Here is a 27,635-nt window from a genome sequence, read left to right as displayed (position 1 = left end):
GGCAGAAGAGGCGGGCGGTTGAAGGGGCGGTTGCAGTTCCCTCGCGATCAGATTGGAAGGAGCTCCAATGGCCAAAGGAGCAGAATTTGTTTTTTAGCGCCGGCGAATGTCTTTTAAAGCGAAAATCGGTTGGAACAATGTCTATCGTTAGAGAATTTAAGTAGAAATTCCAACTCATCGGTTTCGTGTTTTAAGGTAAATGGAATTTTTATAACTTGCCGATTTTTTCATGAAGTTGATTAGATTGACCTTCACTCGCCCACCGTAGGATTTAAAAAGATGGTAGTGAAATGTCTAACGTGTGGGGAATAAAAGGAGTGAACTCATTAGGTTACGGGTGAAGATCACAATAAAGCCATTCGTGACGCCACTGCTGTCAAACGTGGCCCAAATGTCACATCCCACTTGAGCCTGGCGGACGAGCATGTGAAATGTGCTGCTTTGGGTCTGACTCAATGAAATGGTAAAGCTGGCCGGTTGGACGAGAATCACCTGTTTCTGGGATGAGTTGGGTTCGCGTGAAGATCATTTCTGTGCTGATCACTTATCAGGAAACTCTTAAACCGTTTGTACATTTTGGATTTTTCTTCTTTCAAACACTCCCATTGTGCAGAGTTACAAATTGCTACCAAGCCAAGCGTCAGTTTTCGAATTGGTGTGTTTTAGTCTTGGAAAATAGGTCTTTGAAAACAGGTTTTGTTTCAAAAAAACATCCAACGTATTTTGTGTGGCGATGTCATAATGCTTTCACTGTTGCATAAAAGAATGCTGGCGGGTTTTTAGATTTAAAAAAAAACGAATGTTGGTTGTTCTAAATTCTGCTTGAACTGGCAGAGGTTGTAGAATGCAAGGACGAGCACTGATGATGACAACACTGGAGGGATGGGAGGAGTTTGCCCAGTGAAGTAACCAGAGTCAAGAATACCCCTCTTGCTCCCCTCTCACTCTTGAGATTAATTGTCAGAACATGGGGCATTCTTGCCACCAGTCATCAGCCAACATGGATGCCAAGAAGGATCATCTGTCAAACTGATTGAAAATAAGCAAACCTTCATGAGCTCCTTGATGTAATAAAAATAAATGTTGTATCTTGGGAATCAGAATCATTGCCTGCTTATTAATCAATTAAATTCTGATGTCCCTTCAAGCAATATTCCCTTGGTAGCTGTTCTAACAGGATTAAGCAATGGTTAACCAAGAACTGTTTCAATGATCTAAACATCTTCAACATTTCAATACGATAACATGATTTGGACACTCAAACTTTCATTTTTAATTGGTATGAAATAGTACAACATCTCAAGGGTTTCATGGTCATGTTATCAAACAAAAGTCTCACAAAGCACCATTAGTGAAGGTGACCAAAAGCAGAGTGAGGGGCATTTTTTTTAAAAAAGTTAGAAGGAGGAAAATGCAGACAAATAGGAGCCGTAATTTATATTGTGGTTTTCACATTTCTTTTGGGACTTTCTGAACTATTTTACAGGTAATAAAGTCTCTTTTGAAATGTCTTAATTACTGTAATCTAGAGAAAAAGCAGAATTTAAATTTAGTGAGCTAGCTACATTAGTTAAGGGATTTAGTTAAATCATTTTATAACATAGTAAAACTTTTCAAATTATAAAATGATAGATTTTCTAAGCTTTCTTAACCTTTTGGGTAAACAAAATATTGAAAAGAACTACTGGAATTTTAAAAATCTTGGCTTGATATAATCACCTCCAAACTGCGTACGAGAAGTTAATTTATGATGGGTGGGTATTGTTTTTAAGAGATTTGGTTATGCATGGTCACAGCAGCATCTATGAGCTGCGTAGTTCCCTAATGGTTAGGATGACATTGTTTTGTAACGACCCAGATTGTATACAGACCCAAGATCCTTTTCCAGAACAAATGAAGTCGCGTGTCAAACAGAATTGTCCAAAAAAATCACAGAACTTGCCACCAATGAAGCATACAGAGTGGCAAAAAAAAGTGTCCATGTACTGTGATGGTAACAGATGCAGGGAGTTTTTGGGATGGACTGCTAATGATGTTATTCTTGGAGCCTCTTTGTTTACAAGGTTAATCATATTTACTGAGTATACAAAAAAATAAGAACAAGAGCAAGCTACCTTGCCCTTCAAGTCTGCACAACCATTTGTGGCTATTTGCTCCAAATTCCTCCTTTGTGCCACTTCTCCCCCTGAGCCCTCAATTCCCCAACCTTTCAAAAAATGTATTAAACTTCTCTTTCCCCTGGGCTAGAGAATTCCATAGATTCATCAGGCTCTGTGGGAAGAAATTCATACACACCTCAATTTTAAATGACTGCTTCCTTATTTTGTAAATACTTCTCACATGAGAATGTAGAATACATCACAGTACAGTACAGACCCTTTGGCCCACGATGTTGTGCTGATCCTTAGATCCCTTCCTAAAAAAAAGTACTAAACCCTCCCTACCCCATGACCCTCTTTTTTTTTCATCCATGTGTCTAAGAGTCTCAATGTTTCCACTTCCACCAGCAACCCTGGCAGGGCATTCCAGGCAACCACAACTCTCTGTGAATTTTTTTAAAAAAACATACTCCTGATCTCTCCCCTAAACTTCCCTCCCTTAACTTTGTACTCATGTCCTCTGGTGTTTGCTACTCCTGCCCAGGGAAACAAGTGCTGTCTGTCCACCCTATCTCTGCCTCTCAGGATCTTGTCGACCTCTATCGTCTTCTCTCATCCTTCTACACTTCAGAAAGAAAAGTCCCAGCTCTGCTAACCTTGCCTCATAAAACTTGTTTACCAATCCAGGCAACATCCTGGTAAATCTCCTCTGCACCCTCTCTATAGCTTCCACATTCTTCCTGTAATGAGTTTAAGATGGCCACTAATGGAAATATCTCAACATGCATCTTGTCATGGCACCTGATGATCTTGCGTATTTTCAACTAGATAACTCATTCTTTTAAATACTAAGATTGCAAATTTAACTTGGTTGTTGGGGGGGGGGAAACAGTTCATAATAATACTAGGAATTAGCTCAGTGAATTTCTTCCTGGTTGCCTTTGTTGGTATATCCTTCCTTAAATAAGGGGATTAAAACTGTGCAAATACAACCTCCAAACTTAGAGGAAAAAAAGGCCAAATGCCACTCGTTGTCATGACTTGCTGCATTTACATCTAACTACTTGCATTTCATGCATAAGAGTACCAAGATCCCTCTGTACTTCACTCATTTGCTGCCCTTCCTCCTTTGGATTCCTCTTACTAAAGCAGATGACTTTCCTGCATGAAACTCCATTTGCTAAGTTTTGACCCTCGGTCAACCTATTTGTATTCTGGTGCAAAGTCCAATTATCCTAATTGAAGCCTGCCCTCTCACCTATTTTTGAGCCTTGTTTGGTGCATTCCCAGGAATAAGAGCACCAATGGAATTACCACTAAAAGGGGTTATTATAGTATTTAGAATGACCACTGTTTGTTATCATAGAGAGATGTCTGGTCTGGGGAGAGTTCTGTGGACAACCAAAGACCCGAGGTAACAGCAACAACTTCCACTGTGTCTAACATGAGGTGGCATTCCTGTGCCCCACATCTTGGAGATGAGGAGTCACATGTTGCTTGTCCTAGCCAGTCAAATGCCAGCTTTCACAAGTAGTCTCTCCCTCAGTGCTGCAGAGTTGCCAGTAGAAGGCAGGGATTTGCACCAGGTTCCTCGGATGACTGGACAGCCAATATTTCATGCTAGGTTCCCAGCACAGCATAGTGCAGCTCGAGTAGATGTATTTTTTTAAAGTACAGGGTGTCCTTAGCTGTGTTGTAATGCAGAAGTCATAACAGTCGGTTGTATGCAGAAAGGTCTCACAGATGATGAAGAAAAGTTTATGGTAATCTCATTTTAATGGTAAATGTTGATCAGGATACTGGATAAACCTACTTTTTCTTTAATGGTTATGCGATCTTTTTTGTGCCTTTGCTTTGGTTTGATATTGCATCTGGAAAATAGTGTTTCTGCCATGGTCTGCATTTTGGTATCAAGGTTGAAGTGTGTGAATTAGCTTGGTTGAGAGTGGTACCATTGCTGGCACCAAGGCTCAAGAGGTTCACACCAATATCTGCACCCTTAAAGTCTATTCAAATTCAATAACATATTCAAGCTACTGCATCTTTGTGGTACTCATGTCAGATAATTTCAAATGGCATGGCAGAATTTTGTATCTTCATCAGGAACCTTTGGTGTCCCATAGGACTGAAAAGCAGGCAATGTTGTTCCTTTGTTCAGGATGAGAAATGGGGATAATTCAAGAAATTATAGACCAGTGAGCCGCACATCAGTTGTAAGGATGTGATTGGTGAGTATAATTTAGGGGCAACATTTGCCTAGACAGATTTAGGACAGTCCAAATAGTTTTGTGCGAGGATTGTTTTTTGAGGAGATGAGAAAGATGGTCTGAGGAACGGGCACTGGATTTTTGTAAGGGATTTGACAAGGTAGATGATCTCGAAGATAAAGATGCATGAGATAGACAGTGAATTGGCTTGCCTATGAGAAAACAGAGGGTAGTGTGGAAGGGTGTTATTCTGGCTGGAAGCCTGTGACCAACGGCATTCTGCAGGGTTGGTGCTGGGAACCCTGTTGTTTGTGTATATAAATGATTTGAATAAAAATGTAGATGGGTTAGTGAGTTTGTAGGTATCACAAAGGTTCAAGTTGTGGACAGTGTAAAGGATTATCAAATCAAAGGAAACAGATTAGATCTGGGTGGAAAAATGGCAGATGGAGTATAATCGAGCAATTGTGAGGTGTTGCACTTTAGGAGGTCAAATGTAAGGGGAAAATCTGTAGTTAATAGCATGAGTCTTAGCAGCATTGATGTACAAAGTGACCTTGGAGGTCAAAGTCCTTAGTTCTTTGAAAGTAGATAGGTATGTGATCTGCATGTCTTCATTCATCAGGATATTGAGTGCAAGAGTAAGAAATTGTGTTGCAGTGATATGAAACTACAATTAGGCTATCCTTGGAGTATTGTGTGGAATTCTAGATATCCCATTTCAGGAGGGATGTGAAAGCTTTGGAAAGGGTACAGTGAGGTTTACCAGGATGCTACCTAGATTAAAGGGGTTGGGCTGTGGAGAAGGACAAAGTTGAGTTGTTTTCTCTGGAGTGTCGGAGGCTACAGGAGATCTGATAGAAGTTTATAAGATTACAGTAGACTGACAAGGTAAAAATGTCAAACACTAGAAAGGAAAGTTTAATGGAAATGTACAGGGCAAGTTTTTTTTGCACAGTGATTGATGGGGCCCTTTATGGGCTGCCTGGGGTCGTGGTGGAAACTGGTCCAATAGTCACACTTAAGAGATTTTTAGATCGAGTTCCCAGGTTAAAATTGAGAGACTCTGATGATTTGTGTTAGTTTGGGAAAGCCACAAGTGTTGCTCATTTTATACGGCATGCAGGCACTGATACAAGAATAGGCAAGTAGGATGAAAGAAAACCCCAAGGCATTCTACATTTAGGTGAAGAACAGAGGAATGAGGAGAGTGAGATAGGATCGATTAGAGATAAAGTGGGCAACATGTACCTGGAGGTAGGGGAGGTCCTAAATGAATGTGCTCACTAGGTGAATGAGAGGTCAGTGTAGAATGACACAAAGACTAATATGCTGAAGTATGTTGGGGTTAAGAAAGATGAAGTGCTGGATCTTCTTAAAAATATTCAGATTGATAAGTCCCTGGGATCGGATGGAATATACCCCAGGTTCCTACGGAAAGCGAGGGAAGAGATTGCTGGGACATTGGGAGTGATCTTTACATCCTCCCTGGACACAGGTGAGGTAACCGCAGATTGGAGAATGGCAAATGTGGTCCCCTTGTTTATTATAGACCAGTGAGTCTTGCATCAGTGGTGGGCAAGCTATTGGAGAGATTTCTTGGGATCAGGATTTACGAGCATTTAGAGAAACATAGTCTTCTCAAGGATAGTCAGCGTGGCTTTGTGAAGGGTAGGTCGTGCTTCACAAGCCTAATTGAGTTTTTGAGGGAGTGCTAAAGGAAATTGATGAAGGTAAAGCCACGGTTGTGGTGCACATGAATTTTAGTAAGGCATTAGACAGGGTCCCGCGGTAGATTCATTTTAAACGTCGTGAGGCATGGAATCCAAGGAACCTTGGCTGTGTGGATTCTGAATTGGTTTGCCTACAGAAAGCAGAGGCAGAATTGGGCGGAGAAGTGACAGATGGAGTTCAATCCAGTTAAGTGTGAAGTGATGCACTCTGGAAGGTCAAACTTGAAGGTGGAGTATGTAGTTAATGGCAGGATTCTTAACAGTGTGGAGGAATATAGGGATTTTGGTGTCCAGATCCATAGATCCCTCAAGGTTGCCGCATAGATTGATAGGGTGATAAAGAAGGTTTATGGTGTGCGCTGGCCTTCATTAGTTGGGGGATTCAGTTCAAGAGCCATGAGGTAGTGTTGTAGCTCTATATAAAAAAAAATTTGGGTTAGGCCACGCTTGGAGTTTGTGTTCAGTTCTAGTCTCATTACAGGAAGGATGTAGATGCATTACCAAGGGTGCAGAGGATGTTGCCTGGATTGCTGAACCTGTCTTATGAAGCAAGATTTTCTCTTTGGAATGTCAATTATGACAGGTGACCCTAGAGGTGTATAAGATTATGAGGGCCTTAGATAGAATGGACAGCCAGCACTTTTTTTCTGCAATGACAAATACCAGAGGAGATCTGTTAAAGGTGAGTGGAAGAATGTTTAGGGACAATGTCAGGGGTAAGTTTTTTTTAACACAGATTAGTGGGTGCCTGGAATGCATTGCTGGGGGTGCTGGTGGAAACTGGTACATTAGGGGCATTCAAGAGACTCTCAGTAAGGCACATGGATGTAATGTAATGTAAGAAAAATAGAGGGTTATGGGTGTGAGGGAGGGAAGGATTGGATTGTTGTGGGCTGATGGGCCTGTACTGTGCAGTCATGGTCTATTTAATCTTATCGCATTATCATTGGTCACTGATTATAGTACTATAAAGCTTTTTACTTGTCCCTGTTCTGAAATAGCAACCAGTACTCTGCTTCTGAGGTCAGCAGAAATTACCAGAATCGAATGAGTCCAACACAGAGGACTGGTGAATATTTGTATTTATCTCATCGACTGCTTGTGTGCTGTTCACAATATTGCCTGGTCTTTAACCCTAACATTCGTTTGGTGAGAAGGCCCCTCTCACAAAATACTTTTTTTTACTGTCAGTGAGGGGGTTGTGCCTTCTCTCCGTGTTTTCCTCCACATTGTATGCAGCTTGTATGTTTGAGGGACAGTGGAGGAAAGCAGCTACAAGAAGCCAGATGGAAACATTAAAAGTCTTAACAGCACCTGTTTCGTGCTGCACTGCAGAGCTCTGGTCAGGAAAATGGAGGAGGCAGAAAGTAGCAGTGGAAGGATCTTTTTCTGATTGGAGCCCCCTGAATCAGTGATGTGTCGCAGGGGTCGGTACTGGTTCCACTGATTGCTATCCAAATCAGTGACAGAGATAACAATGTCGTTAACATGACTAGCAAGTTTCCATATGATAGTGAAATTGGTGGTGCAGTGGAAAATGAGGAAGGATCTCAACAGGAGCTAGATCATTTGGCAAGGTGGGATAAGGAGTGGCAAATGGAATTTAACCCTGACAGTGTGAGGTGCTGCACTTTGATAAGTCAAATCAAAGCAGGACTTCAACAGTGAATGTCAGGGCACTGGCAACTGTTGTAGAACAGAAAGACCTTGGGGTGCAGATGCAGAGTTCCTTGAAAGTGGCAACTCAGATGGACATGGCGGTGAAGAAGACATTGGGCCTGCTGCCCTTCATTGGCTGGGGTATTGAATATAGAAGATGTGAACTCGTGATTCAGCTGTCCAGGGTAGATGTGGATTTGTAGTTGCCCAGCTAAAAGAAGGACATCAATAAATTGGAAGGATGTCGAGGAAATTTACCAGAATGTTGTTGGGACTGGAGGGCTTGAATTATAAGGAGAGCTTGGACAGGGTGGGTCTTTATTCCCTGGAGCATTGGAGGATGAGGGTGATCTTGTGGAGGTTTAAAAAGCCAGGAAGGGCGTGGATAAAATGAATGCTGAGTCTTTTTCTCAGGGTAGATGATTACAGAAGGCGTAGGTTTAATGTGAGAAGGGAAATTCAAGAGAGAACTGAGGGACAACTTTTTCATTCTGAATGTGGTTCATGTCTGGAGCCTTTGTGTTTCCTCTACACTACCTGCTCCTCCATCTACCTTCATATCATCTGCAAACTTGGCCACCAAGCCATTTGTTCCATTATCCAAATCATTAATACACAATGTAAAAAGAAGTGGCCCCAACACCAACCCCTGTGGAACACCACTAGCTTCTGGCAGCCAACCAGAATACGATCCCTGTATTCCAGCTCTCTGCTTCCTACCTATCAGCCAATGCTCTATCCAGACTAGTATGTTTCCTCTTATTTTGTTAAAGGATCTGTAATCCTTGGTAAAATCTGTCGCTGGAATTGTGGCTTCCTTGACTGTTTATAGGAGCAAAGTGGTATTCATTTACTCCTTATTTAATTTCTTTTCCACATGTGGTGTAGTGAGCAGGAGTACAGCTCTGTGCTGGAGTTTGTTTTCTGTTGGTTTGAGTTTTCCGGAGCACCACCATGTGGTTACTGAATATCATGAAATTGGAGCAGGAGTGGGGTATTTGGCACATTAATTAAGCCTGCTCCATCATTCACCAAGTTACATTAAAATATTGATTGGCATGGATACAATTGTTTCTCTCTGGAAATGGATAATTGATCTGTAGTCTAATCTGTAGTATAATTCATTATAACGTGATAGTGATTGAGATCAAGCATGAAGACAAGGTAGACTACTTTACATACTTTTAGGTCTGAAAAGAACCGCAACAATCCAGTGTTGACTTGTGAAATAGCTACTACCATGTAATTAGTGCAAGTTTTGAATATCTACATGTAATTACTTCTTTTGATTATATCTCATTGATTCCAGGTGAAAATGGAACAAATCTAATTGCCAGCAACTCCAGATTCTGCTGCAATGGAGCTAAAGGATCATAATAGAAGCCGAGGTGATCTGCAGAGAAAAAGAAACAAGATTCACTGGGGTCAGGAGGAGCAGCAGCAATGTGCATCCCAATTGCCACATCACAGTCATTGTCCATTTGCCCAGATAAATCACCCAGGTGTCAATTCTCCAAATTATTCCTGCCATGCTCGATGTGACAAAACTAAGTCAAGTCACTATATTTCGAGATGTGCCTGCACTTTGCATGGTAATCAGACTTGGTTAAGAACAAGTCAACAACCTGCAACAAATCCTGAGACATCAAACAGCTCACCCAAGTCTCTTGATAACATGAAATGCTTTGTTCACAAAGAATCACAACTTTTAGATGAAGAGCTGAACCGAAAGAAAGAGTTGGCCAGAAGTAGCAAGCCATACTCTTTTTCTGATGCAATAACCAATCACAAAGGTATGACTGAGAAAGATATGCAAGAGAATAGATGTCCATCATCCATTCCTCAGTCGAAGGGCTCTGCGCGTACTCAAATGTTTTTGGAAGGGTGCTTTAAACCCGACAGCTATGATGACCATAACTTCCCTTTCAGAACAAAAAACTTGAATTGCATACATTCTGCCAATGTTTCACAAGAAGATGGAATGGACAAATGTGATCAATTAAATGAACAGGAAAGTATGGCAAAAAGCAACATAAAGATGCCGGATGTGAAAATAATCAATAGAAAAAGCAGCAATCGACAAAGAAACAAATCGCTGACAAAAGATACCTCTCTAAACACCTACAATAAAGAGGATATGAAGGAGCACCCAAAGAAGAATAGCAAATCTTCAAGTAATAAACAAAGGCACTCAAAATCTGAGAGGAAGCGGCAGCATGCTGAAAACAGAAATAAATTAAAGTTTGGATTGCTAAAACAAATGGAGAAGTTGCTCTGGCGATGTGCAAGGTCATGGCTTCTGAAGCAGGCAAAGTTGGGGTCCGAGCAGCTGAGGAGGTTTTGCCTTTCCTTAATGAAGATGACTCTAAAGTTTTTAAAAATGCTGCTTGCTCTGCTTTTTCTAGCACTAATGTTATTTATAGGATGTGTACAACTTGGCTACAAATATGCAAAGTCTGGTCTTTTCATGATTTTTCAGAGGTTACCCACATGGGACCAGGAAAGCTTTCCCCACTTGGTAATGATTTGTTTTCTGCACTGCTTGTTCTCCTCAAGAGAAGAATCTAGGAATTATTTGAAAAGACTGTGGGAGAAATTGCAAATGAAATTCTGGCTAATTGCTAAGTTGCAGACTGTGGGCCGGTCTGCTTCATCTTCGCCCCAGTCACCCGGTGCTCATCGGTACCAGCCAGATAACGTGATTGACCAGCTGTTGGCAATGGCTGATGTACCAAAGGAGGAGTTGGATCCTTTTAAAGTTCTGGGCGTGGAGGTAATAGCCAGTGATGCTGAGCTGAAAAAGGCTTATCGGCGGTTGGCCGTACTGGTAAGTTCTGTGTGAAGACATTTAATTAAAGACACAGTGCAACTGTGCCATTTGAAGACTTCTATTAAGCCAGTTACCTTATCTAACATTCAAAGTGTGATGTGTATAAAATGTGACTTTTTCTATTTAAATCACCCACTCTCTTTCCCCACCCCAACTTTAAATGAATGCCTTTGCATTTATATTCTTTGGGTGCCAATGGACGACGAGTACCACAGCCAAGGTGCTGCTCAACTTTATTGACAGTGATAGCAGGCTCCACCCTCTTTGGCTCTTGTGTGCTTCTCAGTGATAATTGGAATATGAAAGCCCAGTGATGTTTTTGCTCAGATGTACAGATAATATCAAACATTTGTTTTCCTAATGCTGTGACTTAAAAATCTTTGTTGTATTTGTGGGAACTGCTCAGTTCTTTCAGTATGTTGGTATTTCCTATGTAGTAACAACTTCAATGCATGTGGCAGGAAATGTCCCCAGGCTTACCAGAAGCAAATGGCAAACTGGAAAGTGTCTTTTTTCACTTCTTATCCGCACAGGTATTTGACGTTCCCTGCACTGCCCTCTAATCTTGAGTTTATTGCTAAGAGGGAGGCAATGGTGTCTGCAAAGTTTCTCTAAACTGACTCTGCAGTAACAGCTGGGATCTGAAAGATTGCAGGAAAATTGATGGGCACTTCCTCTCATGTCTCAACTTCAGTCGCTTGCAATGCCTTGTAGTGTAGTAAGTGATAAATAGGACAAATTAAAACAATGCTGTGTGTTGAAATGTGTTATTTGTGTATCGGTAAAACATTCTTCCACAAAGTGGCATTTAATGATGTACTTTGCCTTGATTTGCAATGTAATGCACCCTCCCTCCAGAATTTGCTGTGCCTGAGCATTTTTCTTTTCAAACTGCTGGAAATGTGCGCTAACAACTGCTTGACAAAGATAATGCAGCATCTCAGATCTTGGTGAATGACAGAACCAGCAGACTGATAAAATGTAACAGGAATAACAGTGAAGGAAATGAGGCAAATTTATTTCAAATTGGGAAAAATGAAAGTGTGGAAGAGAATGTGAAAAAAGAGAGGAAAATTAAAAAAGCTAACATCTCTGGTCAAAAGGTTATCATCCTGAAATATTAACTTTCCCTTCTCACAAATGTAGTCTGACCTGCTGAATATGTCTAGCATTCTCTATTTTAAATTTTTAGTGTCTATAGTTTTGTTCGATTTTCAAGAAAAGTAAAAGATTTTGCATTTTAAGAAAGAACAAACAGAACAATATCTGCAGGAATGATAATCTAGTTTTGATTGTTTTCTCTCTGGGTTTGAAAAATTTACATTTTGCAAGAAGAGAAATCTCAAAATATACTTGCATTGTTATAAACCATGATATACTTTGCAATAAATATAATTGTTTTATTGGCGCAAATGCAGCAAAAACTTGGAATGCAATGAGTGGATGGCAATGAGCCGCTGTTTTTACAAAGTGGAACAGTAAAAAAAATTCAGCAACATGGCAGTTCGCAATTTACTGGGTAACCTTTGATTACAAGAAGTTACTAGGGCATTTGCTCAACAGTAACACCAAGGGCTTTAAATTCTGTGTTCCCAGCAAATTCTGGGTCTATGTTTCTGCAGAAATAAGTTAATTATTTTAAAATACTAAACAAGGTGAATAGTTTTCTCCACCCCCCCCCCCCCACACCTCACCTTTTAGAATTTTGATGTTGAACTTTTGTCTTTTCTGTTGCAGCTGATTTTGTTCTTGTCAGAATATTTAGTTATCAGGTTTTAAGTGAGGCTATTGTCTGTTTTTAAAACAAAACACTTCCTCTGTCAGCATCCTTATGCATACTGGACCATCAGAATCTTGGAAAGCACAAACTTCTGAATATTTGCACCAAAATTTGAAAAAGCAAACCTAATATGTTATTGCTGTGCATCTGCTTCCTACTAATGGGGTTCTGAGCAAGCTAATTGAGTGCTTGGATTGGATTGTAGTTATGAGATTGCTACACCCAGTTAGCGGATCTTTTCTTAACAACAGAAATGTTACGGTCCGAGATGCAGTAATGTGAACGGACTTCCCATTTTCCTTGTTGATGTCCAGGATTTCTTGTAAAATTGATTCTACACATTTTGAGAAGTTGATTTAAATATCATATGTAATAATAATAATGTCCTAAATATAAGTGTTTTTCCCCTGTGCTCTCTCCTGTGGTGCTTTACCTCATGATGGTTTAACTCTTCCATTTTGGTCAGTGATTATCATTGCGAGAAGCATGCAAAGTATATGTAGTTGTCCTCTAAATCAGTATTGCGCATGGCATAAAATAAATATTAATATACCTTTAACTAAAATTGTTGTTCTAGCAGAGGAGGAAAAGGCTTTACAGTTGATTGAGCAAATGTGATGTAAAATGTCTTTCTGTCCAATTATGATTCTGATCTTTTCATAGCGTGCTGTATGCATGCAGCTGAGGGTTTAAATTAGCTAGGTTATGATCAATAGAAAGTTACTGATGCTGCCTTGACAATGACTGGATTCTGTTCCATGAATGAATGTGTCGGTTTGAAAGAAATAGCTTGCTGTAATTATGAGTCAGTATCTTTATCCAGGGTAAAAATGTCACATTACCAGAGGACATGTGTTTATGGGATAGAGAGTATATGTGGCAAACAGTACCAGGGAGGGATCACTTGATTGCAGGTTCCATTTGCATTTTTGGAAAATAACAATATGTCTTGTACAAACATTTAAGTACTGTAAATGAGCAGAAATTCTGGAAGTTTGGTGTTTGTGACCATGCAAAGAAGAATCAGTACTTGAAATGGTGACTCTTCTCTGACAGGAAAGGCTATATATTTCAACTCTAACAAAAGTAGAAGCAAGAAAAATGCACTGAATGTCAATTTTAAAATGAGGAAATTCAAGAAAAATCTGTACTCATTGCAATTTCACAGCCCCAAGGCACCTTAACGTAATTTGTTGCCAATGAAATAAGTCTAGCCAACTTTGTCAAAAATGGAAATGCAGTAGCTAATTTGCGCATTGATTTCACAAACAGCAATGTGATTTTTTAAAAATGTGACAGTGGTTGAGAGATGACACTTGGGCCAGGGACCAGGGAACACCCTGCTCTTCCAATAGTGTTTTGGGATCGTTGACATACAACTTGAAAGGCTTGATGGGGTCTTAGTTAATGTCTCACCTCAAAGATAGCACCTCATGCAGTAATGACAGGTGCTAAAGTGTTAAAGCATTAGCTTGGGTAGTAGAACCTCAATCTAAGGAGGGACTACAGCCATGATCAAACTGGGGTAAACTCTCAAAATACCTAGCAGTTTGTCTGAAGGTGTCGAGTGAGATATTTGTGCGTGTGAAATAATGCAGCCATTCTCGAGAAAAATCATCTGCCAGTTCTTGCTCTTCCACAGAGGTAAATAATATTAAGAAATTACTCATTAAGAACTACACCTAGAGAAAGATTCATTGTCATGCGAAACAATATGTGTATTTCAGATATACACACAGGCGATCTTTGTTAAATTATCTTTAATAATTTGAAAGATGTGCCTGACCTGTTGCCTGATTTCTACAATATAATATGCTGCTCTGAATTTTAGGGCTCCATTCACTATTGTTAGGTTTCTTCTTATTTTCAACTCATTTGTTCAGATATCAGTGTATGTTAGAGGCAGTTCTCTTTGTATATCACGAGGCTGTAGATTGGCAGATTTGCCAATCTATAAACAGTATTTAGTTGTGGCTTGCTATTTCATTTTAATAATACAATGAAGTGTCTAGAACTTTGCTTTGTTAAATATTTTCCCCCAACAGGCTGACCATGAAATTGAGATGGAATATTAATTCTTCATTTATGAGCCGAAATCATGTCCAGCAGGCAGTTTAGATGTAACATCAGAACTTGATTATGTATTTGCCCAATGTGGTACATATGTCTAGCCTTGGGTCATTGAACAATGGCCTTGACAGTGAATCCCCACTGAGTAATTTTATTTCTTTATTTTCCCATCAGCCCCACCCCCCCCTTCACCTTGTTTCTCTGTCTCTGAAGTGAGGGTGGCATCCCACTGGTTAAACCAAGGCAATAATGTATACCAGTGGGGAAAAAAAAAACTCCTTCAATTAATTGGTGCTGTTACCCAAATCTCATCAGCTGGTAAAATTTGACTAATCATTTATTGCCACTCAAGAGTTCTAGGATGAGTTTTAGTTCAATATTTTTTTAAAATGAAGATGACTTGTCTTCACGTGAACCACCATCAGCAGTAGTTGAACAAGTGGCATCAATTCAAAAGCTTTCTCTTTTAAAGTAACCCACCCCATTGTGATTGCAGGTTCACCCTGATAAAAACCAACACCCACGATCGGAGGAAGCTTTTAAGGTGGTGCGAGCAGCGTGGGATATTGTGAGCAATCCTGAGAGGAGGAAGGAATATGAAATGTAAGCAAAATTTAGTGCTGCATTCCAGATACATCCATGTGGCCTATAATTTTTGTCTTTGCAGGATCAGTTGTTTTTAAAATATGCCAGTTTACCTTCCATTTGTGATATCAAAAAGTATTCTATTAAAGTTTTGAACTTGAATTTGATTATTGCTTATAATTTTCCATTCCAACGATGACCATTTTGAGTTAAGGGAGTGAAACTCTTCTGAAGCATGTTTTTAAAAAAAAAATAAAGCTTCCTGGTGGTAATGTTTAAGAATATTGCTTTTTAAACACAGGACTGAGTTAGAGTGTGGTTCAGGTAAATGGAATGAAATTCTCCTCTGTCATTTACAAACATCCCAAGTGTACCGAGTCTTGGCAGATTTGATTTGTGTTCCAAGTCCTACATCAGAAAACTGTCTGTAAAATTCACAGCGATTAAAGGTGGTATGTCAGTCTCACACAGGGAAGCCATGCTTTGGAAGTAGTTGATGCGAAAGCTGGATGAAAAAAAGTTTCCTATTTCTTGGACACTGACAACACTTGCTGCTTAGCGCAAATATCTATCAGCACGAGCATATTAATAATTTCTCATTTTCTTGTGACATAAAAGGTAAAATATTTAGCTGCTCAGAATAATATTAATGAATATGAAATATCTCTAGGCCAATCTTTCTGTTTTTTTTAATCTAGTAAGTACTTTGGTCAACCACTTTTCCATACTTTGTGTATATTTTGCTTGCTTCTCATTGAAGGAAGCAATGATGTAATTATTTTTTTAAGAAGGGGAGAGTATGACATGGAGGAAACATGAAGTGATGTGCCTGTTATCGATTTGTATTGTATACATCGGTATTGGAGCTGTGCAAGAACATTCGGATGTGATTGGTTCCCCTATTTGGGTTCTAAAATAAGGCACTGATTTCCTGTTCAAATGGGCGTAAGGGATCCCTTGGCACAATTTGAAGAGCAGGATGGGTCCATCAGCTAACCAGATGGTCATTTGCTATTTGTAGAATATTGCTATGCGCAAACTTGCTGCTGCATTTGCCACTTTAACAGCATAATTTTGTTGGTTGTGGGAGGTCATCCTCCAGATGTAGAGGTGCTGCAAAAATGCAACTACTTTTTGTATTGCTTTTTCATTTTATCGTGGCTGACTTTCCCTGTGGATGGATACTGAAGGCTTGTTGCTGAGAGGTTTGTATTGTTTTCTTTTTCTGAGGAATCACAGAATCTCAGTTTAGTTTTTCCAGCCACTTTCTGCTCTTGATTTCTTATCAAATAAAATGGCGTTTTCTTTTTTTTTTAGCAAATGCGCTGCAGAGAGTGAGTTGCATCGATCCATGAATGAGTTTCTCACCAAACTCCAGGAAGATCTGAAGGAGGCAATGAACATTATGCTGTGCAGTAAATGTGAAGGAAAACATAAGTGTGTTTATTTGTTTTGCTAATCTGTAAAATAAGTGTAAAGCTGCGTGCTTTTTGTTTTGTTAGTCTCCCTGGTCACGTTTCTCCCCCCCCCCCCACCCCGCAAGAAACCAACTCTTGGAACAAAATTTGCAGGTGTCTTTGTGTTCCCCATTCAACTGTCCATTCATCATGTAATCCAAATAGTGGCAAGAGAGAAATGAACATCCTTCCTTCGAATGCTGTTAGTACACCTTGTATCTCTGGCCAGATTTGTTCTTTGTTTTCTTCTCCTATCACTCTGCATCTGCAGGAGATCCATCCATACCATTTTAAAGAATAATTCCTATCCTGTTGAGAAAGACATGATGAATGGGGAACTTGGGGCATTCAATAGTAGTGGCTTGAGTATGGTCAGTATTAGGGTTGAGGAGATAAACGTCCTGATGCACAAGAAGGTAGACAACGGCAACGATGAAGGATGAGAGGTGTCTAAATAGAGGTATATGTGATTATGAGCTGGTTAGATAGAGTGAACAGCTCAATCTGTTTAGAGTAGAGAAAAGTTTAGGGGACATGTCAGGTGTGTTTTTTACACAGAGTGGTGGGTGCCTTGAATACATTGACAAAGGTGGTAGTGAAGGCTGGTGCAATAGGAACATTTAAAAGATTCTTTGGCATATGGATGTAATAGAGGGTTATAGATGTGAGGGAAGGTTTAGATTGCTGTGGACTAGTTTTACATAGACAGGGTACATGGGTACACAGTGAATGGTAAGAATCTGAAGAGTGGTGTAGAGCAGAGGGATCTAGGAATACAGGGATGTAGTAACTTGAAAGTGGCATTACAGGTAGATAGGGTGGTCAAAAAGGCTTTCAGCTCGTTGGCCTTCATCAGTTAGAGTATTGAGTATAGAAGTTAGGAGGTCATGTTGCAGTTTTATAAGACATTGGTGAGGCCCCATTTGGAGTATTATGTTCAGTTCTGGTCACTGTGCTGCAGAAAAAATGTTGTCCAGCTGGAAAGGGTGCAGAGAAGATTGATGAGGATGTTGCCAGTATTCAGGGACCTGAGCTGCCAGGAGAGGTTGAGCTGGCTGGGGCTTTATTCCTTGGAGCCCAGGTGGATGAGGGGTGATCTCATCGAGGTGTAGAAAATCACAAGAGCAGAAGTAGACCAATCAGCCTGTCAGGTCTGCTCTGCCATTTAATCATGAGCTGATCCTTATCGCTCAGGTCCACTCCCCGGACTTCTCCCCAAAACCCTTGATGCCCTGACTAATCAAATAACTGTAAATTTCTGTCTTAAATACACCCAAAGACCACTCCCGCTGCCATCTGTGGCAACAAGTTCCACAGACTCACAGCCCTCTGGCTAAAGAAAATTCTCCACATTTCTGTTTTAAATTGATGCTCTTTTATCTTGAAATTGTGGCCTCTTGTCCTAGACTCAGCTACCATGGGAAACAACTTTGTCACAACTACTCTAACCAGGCCTTTCAATATTCAAAATGTCTTTATGAGGTTCCCCCCTCGTTCTTCTGTAGTCCCAACAAGTACAGCCCAAGAGCCGACAAACATTCCTCATATGCTAACCCTTTCATTCCTGGTATCATTCTAGTAAATCTTCTCTGAACCCTCTCCAACGCCAGCACCCGCTTTCTCAAATAAGGTGCCCAAAACTGTACACAGTTTTCCAAGTGAGGTCTCGCCAACGCCCTATAGAGTCTCAACATTACATCCCTGGTCTACTATGCTATTCCTCTAGAAATGAATGCCAACATTGCATTCGCTTTCTTCACTGCCAATTCAACCTGGAGGTTAACCTTCAGGGTATTCAGCCCGAGGACCCCCAAATCCCTCTGAATTTTGAATTTTCTCCCCATCTAAATAATAGTCTGCCCGTCTGTTTCTTCTACCAAAGTGCGTGACTGTACCTTTTCCAACATTGTATTTCATCTGCCATTTCTTTGCCCGTTCTCCTAATCTATCCAAGTCTCTCTGCAGCCTTTCCGTGCCCTAAGCACTACCAGCTTTACCACCTATTTTGATCATGACAGGAATAGATTGGGTGCATGCAGAGAGTCCTTTGTCCAGAGTAGGTGAATCTGAGGTGACTTAATGGAGGTCTACAAGATTCTGAGAGGCATAAATAGGGTGGACAGCCAGCACCTTTTCCCCAGGGTGGGAGTAGCAAACACTAGAGGGCATCTGTACAAAGTGAGGGGGGGAAAGTTTTCGGGAGACATCAGGGGTAAGTTTTGTTTTAACGTGCAGTTGTGGATGCCTGGAATGCATTGCCAGGGGTGGTGATGGAGGCTGGTAGAGCATTTAGGAGACTCTTAGACAAGCACATAAATGCAAGAAAAATAGAGGGTTATGAGATAGGGCGTGTTTAGTTTTTATTTGGTAGGTATATACAACATCGTGGGCTGTAATCTATGTTCAGAAGACTTGGATTTTGGGTGGAGCGAGAGATTTAAGAGGACACTTTTTTTTAAAACACAGAGAGTGATGGGTGTATGAAACAAGCTGCTAGAGGAGGTGGTTGAGGCAGGTACTATCGCAGTGTTTACGTTCAAAAAAAAGCATGTGGACAGATCCATGGATAGGATAGGTTTAGGGCAGTGGCTCTCAACCTTTTTTTCCACACATGCCACCTTAAGTAATCCCTTACTAACCACAGGGCCCCTGTGACATCCTATGTCAAGTCTTTTCTGGAACTTCATTTCCTTATCTACCTGTGTGTCGCAATTAAGTTCAAATGTTATTTGCAGGAGATTTGAAATGGATCGAGACCCTCGGGCAGCTCGATATTGTGCTAAGTGTAACAAGAGACATGCTGTCGAGGATGGAGACTTTTGGGCAGAATCAAAAATGCTGGGATTGAAAATCACTTACTTTGCGATGATGGATGGCAAAGTCTATGATATCACAGGTATTAAAAATTTAAAGCTGTCTTGATATAGTTCCAGCATGTTGGATTAAGAAAAAAAAATGGTATCTTTCGACCTTTGTGTGCATTGCCAATTTGGAAATAATGTGTTGCATAAAGCTAGCTGCCTGGTTACTCCAGCAGTGTTTTTGTGGAGCATAGACACCAGTGTAGATCACTGGCTCCTGATTTCTGTCTGTGCTCTATATTCCATTTAACTCGACATAAATATCTTAGGCCTATGATTGTCAACAGGTGCTTCCTCTGTTTTTGTGAAACGAAAGTCAACACTAAAACATACAAAATGACCTGCTGTTGGTTGAAACTGAAATGATGTCATTTCTCTGAACAGGCTAGAGCACTTGTTTTCTGCTGAATGAGAAGAAATGTTGATGGAAATTACAGCTCTTCCATGACAGCAAACTCTTGAGTGTTTCTGAAAGTGGTTCTGGAGAATCTAGCTAAAATTGTATTCTAGAGCATCTCACCTCCCAGCTCTGTCATTATCTTCCCCCATCTGACTCCGTCTGTCCATTAACCCCTGAATTGGATCTGCCTTTCACTTCCTAGCTTCTGCCTCACCTCTTTTTTTATACAGGTTATACCGACAGCATAGGAGGCTGAGGGGTGACCTTATAAAGGTTTATAAATTCACAAGGGGTGTGGATAAGGGTAGCTGATTTTTGAACTAAAGGGTAGCTGATTTTTTAATTAAAGGACGTGGGTTTAAGGTGAGTGGAGAAAGATTCAAGAGGGACCTGAGGGACAACTTTAATTTTGAGTGGTGGGGGGGGGGCGTGTTTCTCCTGCAGAAGGGGACACAATTTTGACATTCTAAAGACATTTGGATGGATTTATGGATCAAGCCATTAGATACAAAGTGGTGGCTTGGCAATAGTGTGAAGGAAACTCAGAATGGTTCATAGGACCAGGAAAAGATCATCCAGTTCCTTGAACTTGTTCCCAACATAGAATTAAGTGAGCCATGTTTACCAGATTTGATTCTACTTTCTTAATGCCTGAACATCAATCAATTTCCATTTTGTAATTCACTTTCAAATGGGTGGTTAGGAAGCAAGTGGGTAACAGGTGGGGTTGGGACACCCACACCTCCTTGGCTGGGATATAGAATGATACAAAGTACCTGGATTTCTTTCATTACCTCAACCATTGTGACATTGCCTTCATATTTTTCTCTGATCTTTTGGAAGAGAATTTGGTGAACTCAAGTCACACACAGTCACAAGTAAAACATGAAAATCTGTAAACCCCATGGTTAAAGTAAACACAATGCTGGGGAAACTCGGCAGGTCAAATAGTGTTTTTTATCTTGCAAAGGTAAAAATACATCAATGTTTTGAGTTTGAGCCCTTCATCAAGGTATCAAGTTACAACTTGAATAACTTCTTTTTCTTCTTTTTAGAATGGGCTGGGTGTCAGAAGGTAAGAATATCTCCTGATAAACATCACGTTCATTGCCATATATCTTTTGCTACAAGAACTTGTGGAGCCGGTGGTCAACATCGGTGAGTAAGAAAGCTCGGTACAATCATTATTGATCTTCCAACTGTTTTCACTCTCATTTTTATGTGATCAAGTGGAGGGTGGGTTAATAAGTTTGCAGATGATATGAAGGCAAGATGTGGAAGGTTGTCATAAGTTACAATGGAATTTAGACAGGATGCAGGGCTTAGCAAAGATCATTACACTGTAAGATGTAGGAGCAGGATTAGGCTATTAAGTCCATCGAATCTGTTTCCCCCATTCAAATCATTGCTGATGTATTTTTTCCATTCAACCCCATTCTCCTGCCTTCTCCCCATAATCTTTGACATCCTTACTGATCATGCTCTGCTTTAAATCTACCCAGTGATGTGGCCTCCACAGCCATCTGTGGCAACAAATTCCACAGAGTTTTTCCCTTCTAGCTGAAGAAGCTTCTCATCTCTCTTCTAGAAGGATGTCCTTTTATCCTGAGGCTGTGCCCTCTGGTCCCAGACTCTCCCACTACTGGAAACATCTCCGCGCCCAATCTACCCAGCCCTTTCAATAGTGGGAATGTTTCAATGTGATCCACCCAACCGCCCCCCGTCCTTCTAAATTTCAGCGACTGCAGGCTCAGAGCCATCAAAGGCTCCGAACAAAACAGAAGGAGGGAGGCGTGGTCGCAAAAGCAGGAGGTTATAAGTGAAGAAGGGACAGCAGCGCGCAGGGGAGGAGGGATGGCTGGGTTAGTAGAGAGGGAAGGGGGAAGGAGATCTGGAAGGGGGAAGGGAAGGGTTGATCCATTCCGCCTACCTACAGGAGATCCTGATGCCGCCAACTCTCACCTGAGCCCCACCCGCCCTCAGGCCGGAGCTTCCCACACTGACTCCAACCACGTGGCTCCGACATAGACTCCTACTATAGTCCAGTTCTCATTGCTGGATACCACTCACCCATCCCGTTTACTACTCTTTACCCTTCCTTATCCCCCTACACCTCTCCCTATTCCATCCCATCTACCCCTTTCTCCCCAACCCTCTAACCCTCAGAAACCCTCCCCTTTCCCTTCCCCCTGCCAGCTTACCTCCCCCCACCCCAACTTCCCTCTCTACTCACCTAGCCATCTCTCCTCCCCTTGCTCGCTGCTGTCCACTCCCTCCCTTCTCCACATATTACCTCTTGCCTTTGCAACCAAGCCCCACCATACTCTGGTTCAGACCCCTGCCGATATTTTCCATTTCCTTGAAGGGCTCAAGCCTGAAACGTCAGTTATGTATTTTTACCTTTGCTACATAAAGGACACTGTTTGATCTACTGAGTTTCTCCAGCATTGTGTTTTTACTTCAACCATGGTGTCTACAAATTTTCGTGTTTTGCTTTTTATAATACTCCAGATGTGTCTGACCAACACCTTATATAGCCTCGGCATTACATATTTGCCTTCTGGAAGAGGTGTTGCAGCAGGGTCAATGTCGTCATTTAAGAGAAGGTTGGATAAATGCATGGATGTGAGGGGATTGGAGGGTTATTGACAGGGAGCAGGTAGGTGGGACTAGAGGAGATTATTTAAATCGGTGCGGACTAGAGGGGCCGAGATGGCCTGCTTCCATACTGTAATTGTTATATATAGTTATATTTATAGTCCTCTCAAAATGAATGGCAATATTGCATTTGTTTTCCTTACTACAGACTCAACCTGCAAGTGAACCTTCAAGGAATCCTGTATGAGAACTCCCAAGTCCATTTGGACCTCTGCTTTCTGAATTCTCTCCCCATTTAGAAAACAGTCTACTTCATTCCTTCAACCAAAGTGCGCAGCCATACACTTCCCCGTGCTGTATTTCATCTCCCACTTCTTTGCCCATTCTCTTAACCTGTCTAACTCCCTACTTCCTCAACACTACCCGCCCATCCACCTATCTTTGTATCATCTGCAAACTTGCCCACAAAGTCATTAATTTCATCTAAATCATTTACATTACAGCATGAAAAGTAGCAGACCTAATGACAACTCCTGCAGGATACCACTAGTCACTGGCACCTGGCCAGAAAAGGCCCCCTTTATTCCCACACTTTGCCTTCTGTCAGCCAGCCAATCTTCCACTCACGCTCGTACCTTTCTCACAACACCATACACTCTACCTGCAGCCTCGTGTGTGACACTTTGTCACTGGCCTTCTGAAAATCCAAGTAAACAACATCCACCAACTCTCCTTTGTCTGTCCTGCTTGTTACTTGTTACTTCCTCAAAAAACTCCCAACAGATTTGTCAGGCAAGATCTCCCCTGAAGGAAACCGTGCTAACTTCTGCCCATTTTATCTTGTGCTTTCAAGTACCCCGAAACCTCATCCTTAATTATGGACTCTGGAATCTTGCCAACCATTGAAGTCAGGCTAACCGGCCTATAGTTGCATGTCTTTTGCCTCTCTCCCTTATAGAGTGGAGAGGCATTTGCAATTTTCCAGTCCTCTGGAACTATTCCTGACTCCAGTGATTCTTGAAAGATCACTACAAATGCATTCACAATCTCTTCAGCTCTCTTCTTCAGAACACTGGGGTACAAAACATCTGGTTCAGGTGACTTATCCACTTCAGCTTCCCAAGCATCTTAGTGATAGTGACTACACTCACTTCTGTCCCCTGACTCTCTAATTTCTGGCAAGTTGCTGGTATCTTCCACTGTAAAGACTGACACAAAATACCGTTCAGTTCATCCGCCATTTCTTTGTTCCCCATTCCCACTTCTTCAGCGGTTCAATGTCCACTCTTGCCTCTTTATATTTCTGAAAGTTTTGATGTCCTTTTATATGTTATTGGCTAGGTTACTTTCATCTTTTGTCCCCTTTTTGCTTTTTTTGTTGCCTTCTGGTGGTTTTAAAAGATTCCTCCAGCTTCCCGCTAATTTTTGCAATACCATATGCCTTCTCTTTTGCTTTTCTGCTGAATTTGACTTCCCTTGTCAGCCAGTTGTTTATTCTTCTCTTTAAAACGCTTCTTTTTTTTAGGGTGAAATGATCCTGCATCTTTTGAATTATTCCCAGAAACACCTGCCATTGCTGATCTACCATTGTTTCTACTGGGGTTCCCTTCCAGTCATATATCCATTATCTAAACTCAACTGTAATACCAACACATCCGATTGTAGCTTCCCCTTCTTGTGCTACAGAGTGAATTCTATGATATTGTGATCACTACCTCCCAAAGGTTCCTTTAGTTCTCTCATCAAATCTGGTCTTTGCACAGCACCAAATCCAAATTGCCTTTTCCCTAATGGGCTCAATCACAAGGTGCTCTAAAAGCCCTCTCATAGGCATTTCACTAATTCCTTCTCTAGGGATCTAGCACCAACCTGATTTTCCTAGTCTACCTGCAGATTGAAGCTCCACACCCCCCTCCCCCCCCCCCCCCCCCCCCCCACCAACCACTGTAATATTGCCTTTGTTGCATGCCTTTTGTCCGGGGGAATGCCTTGATGAAGGGCTCAAGCCTGAAACGTTGGTTATGTACCTTTATCTGTGCTACATAAAGTACGCTGTTTGAACTGAGTTTCTCCAGCATTATGTTTTTATTTCAACCACGGTGTCTGCAGACTTTTGTGTTTTATTTTATAGACAATAGAAAATAGACAGTAGGTGCTGGAGTAGGCCAATTGGCCCGTCGAGCCAGCACCGCCATTTTTTCTGATTGTGGCTGATCATTCATTCTCTGTCAGTATCCATTCCCTGCCTTATCCCCATAACCTTTAACTCCCCTGCCCACAAGAGCCTTAGCTAACTCCCTTTTGAACATATCCAACTCTTGTTGTAATTTGCATCCCACATCCTGGCAGCTATTTGGAAGCCTGTATATGACTTCCATCAGGGTTTTTTTTGGGGGTCTAGGACATTTTGAACTCCTTGAACTCCATCTGTCACTTTTCCTCCCAACTCTACCTCTTGTCTATATCAACTATAATCTATGACAACCTTCAACACTATCCACAGCACCTCCAACCATTGTCTTCTTGGTCACACAGTCTTCCACACACTTATTGATGAAGGTATTCATGCAGGGTGGTTTGTAGATTGCAGTTAATATAATTGATGTAAATTTTTGTGGCAGAAATAGGAGTGACGCTTCACTGTTGGATGTTCCAGGTAGAGAGTGCAGGAGGTAGCCTCATCCAATACGTATGAGCATTACAAGGTGTTGGTGAAGAAACAGCCATCTTTTTGCTTTTCATGAGTATGTTGTGTGGTCCATACCAGTGAATTAGGAAACCTTCTGGTTATAGTGCATAGTCTGCTTGTGGTTAAGGATTTTGACAGTCTATTGTATGAGAATATTGTCATTTGAAGAGGTGGTTTAAAAAATTGTTCCGTAACTTTTTTTTTCTGTGTAGAGCTGGCTTCGAAAATGGCCCAAGTTCTCCTGCTGACATCCAAGAATTTTTGAGCAAGATTTTCTGGGGAGCTGCACCAGAGTCCAACATGAGCTCCTTTTACCCATCACAAACGGGGTCCAATGGTCAGGCAAAAGAAGAGCCCACACAGAGAACAGACTCAAAGCAAAAAAGAAGGAAGAAGGTGCGACGAACATTCCCACACTAAGCCTTGTATCTGCTTTAAAAAAATCTCAGTAGTCAGCTAGATAGCAGTCTGACTGAGAGGGTCAAACTTAATTCTAGATTAGAACAAAGATAAATAAGTCCTCTTATTGAATCAAATTAATAGACTTTAACTCATTTTTAACATTTTAATTTGGCTATACAGTGGGAACCAAGGTGATCTTAAGAGGGCTTTGCTTTCTAATTTGTTAGGTAAAAACAAATTAATTTCTGGTTTCAACAGTTAGAATGGAAAATTAGACTTTTTTAAAAAATGCTTTATTATTTTTCCATGCTTGGCAACTTTCTGAAATGTTCCGTTTTTCAGCACTTCCTTTCCCCAAGGTCATACATCTTCCTGACCGCTTTTAATGAGGAAACATTTGGAATGGAAAAGGAACAGACGAAACATTGTGCTTGGCTGATAGCCTGAGTTCCACCGTATGATGAGCCTTTTCTTTTTAAAATAAAGCACTTTATATTAAAAAAGAAACCAGAAAATAATTTAAATGCAAAATTGGGACACTTATTGTGATTTGAGAGATGAGATTGAATTTCTTAAAAAAATAAATATTGGATAATTTACTGTGCTGCAGAAATTATTCGCAAGTCTTATGAACCTTTGATAACTCTACCATAAATAGAAAAATTGAGTTGTGCTTATTTTGCTGTCTCTTGCTATTGTAATGTCTGTCTCCCCTCCTTTCTCCTTCTTCAGTTCCCTAATTGAATTTAACAAAATTCATCAACAAGGGTGATATTCTCTTTCATAGTAATTACACAAGTATTAAGCAGTAGCAAGAGGAAACATGTTACATTGATGTTTTCAGAATTCTTAGTACAATTGAACACAAATATGAAGTGCCTTGCAACCCAAATGAGGTACTCAGGGGTCAACACTGGAACTCTCTCGATCCAGCCTTTGCATCATATGTTCATCATTCAATGAGGTGTGAATGGGAAGTTTATTTATTTGATCTTGTCCCCACCCTATCATCAATTGACAAGATATTTGAGGTTGAATAAGTAATTGACAACTTATTACCTTTTAATGGCAAGACTGTTCGATGTAGAAGTTTGTAAGTTGTAAAAGTTCTGCTGACCATTGTTGAAGTTACAGTTTTGAGCAATTTTATTTGATGTTATTTGATGGGTTCACCCAATGGACCTCCATTCTTTTGATTTAAAAAGGCTTGCAGATTCCACACAATTTTTGTTAGCTAGAACTTTATTAGGAGTAAAAATAAATGCAGATTGCATCACCAAACTGTATTTTTCTTTGTTTAAAAAAAGTATTTAAAAATGACACAATATTCTCAGCAACCATACTGTATCTTTAAATCTCAATTAAAACTGAACTCCTATTGCTTTGCCTGCATGTGTATAGCTCCTTTCATAGCCTTGGGAAAGTGGTTTGTGGCCAATAAAGTACTTTTGAGGTGTAATGCAAAACACTCAGCAGTCATTTTGCGCACAGCAAATTCTAACAAATAATAGAGGAGATCATTTGCTTTGGATGTTGTCTAAACATTAAACATTGATCTGATAAGCTCCCTTGATGAAAAAAACTCGACCAACCTGAGGAAACAGATGGGGGCCTTGTAAAGCAAACCAGAAATTAAGCAGCTAAATATTTGAGTCAGGTTTCTGATGTTTGCTTGAGGTAACCACTTAATAAATACAAGTTGAAATCTGGAAAGTAGGATCAGTCTCAGTGGCTCTTTTACATTGCCCTTCATTTGATCCATCGAATCCTTATTGCTGTAAGCAGATTTTGTAGATACGTGGCTGCTACAATGAACTATTTCCTGTGGTGAGGGTGCTCTCCATATGGAGTGTGAGCTCAAATAGAGGCATATAAATACCTTTTTGAAGATGTTGAACCTAAGGTGTTGGATGGCATAACTACTGAAATTTTTTTAATCTAACACTTGTGCCTGTCACTGTTCAGTAGCTAACCCTATTTACATAACTGCAAAATGTGGAAGGATCCTCAGTGAAATGAGGTTGGTTATCGGTGATCTGCTAAATATTGGCAGTGTTATTGTTTGTGAAGATTTCAAATTTTGTGAAGTCATGATGTAAAGTTTTGTTAAGTGAATGTGCAGGGGCTGAAATCTTGTTATAGTTTATTGTTTCACTTCGGATTCTTGCTCTAAACACAAAGTTTTGCCCTCCTTGATTATTCAGGCTACAGTCAAGCTCAAAACTTCGAGATAAAACATGGAACTGTACAACACCAGAATTGGGC

The 27,635-nt window shown here is 40.7% G+C and overlaps 1 protein-coding gene across 3 annotated transcripts; it reads left to right on the top strand.

The window, feature by feature from the left end:
- Positions 1–26,751, top strand: dnajc14 (DnaJ (Hsp40) homolog, subfamily C, member 14). 3 transcript variants are annotated; one of them, XM_069906379.1, is made up of 7 exons: positions 1–195; positions 9,008–10,525; positions 14,875–14,981; positions 16,281–16,400; positions 19,156–19,316; positions 20,737–20,839; positions 25,181–26,751. In XM_069906379.1, exons 2-7 carry the CDS (start codon positions 9,056–9,058, stop codon positions 25,386–25,388), a joined length of 2,169 nt encoding a protein of 722 aa, XP_069762480.1. In that variant the 5' UTR covers positions 1–195; positions 9,008–9,055; the 3' UTR covers positions 25,389–26,751. The 3 variants fall into 3 exon arrangements, with proteins under 3 accessions (XP_069762480.1, XP_069762481.1, XP_069762482.1); XM_069906380.1 differs by lacking the exon at positions 1–195 and adding an exon at positions 371–463; XM_069906381.1 differs by lacking the exon at positions 1–195 and adding an exon at positions 475–565.
- The last annotated feature ends 884 nt before the right edge of the window (positions 26,752–27,635 follow it).

This window comes from Narcine bancroftii, chromosome 12 (assembly GCF_036971445.1).
Source record: "Narcine bancroftii isolate sNarBan1 chromosome 12, sNarBan1.hap1, whole genome shotgun sequence".
In the NCBI taxonomy this organism is placed as follows: Eukaryota; Metazoa; Chordata; class Chondrichthyes; order Torpediniformes; family Narcinidae; genus Narcine; species Narcine bancroftii.
The sequence above is the reverse complement of the archived record's forward strand: the minus strand, read 5'-3'. Positions and strand labels throughout refer to the sequence as shown.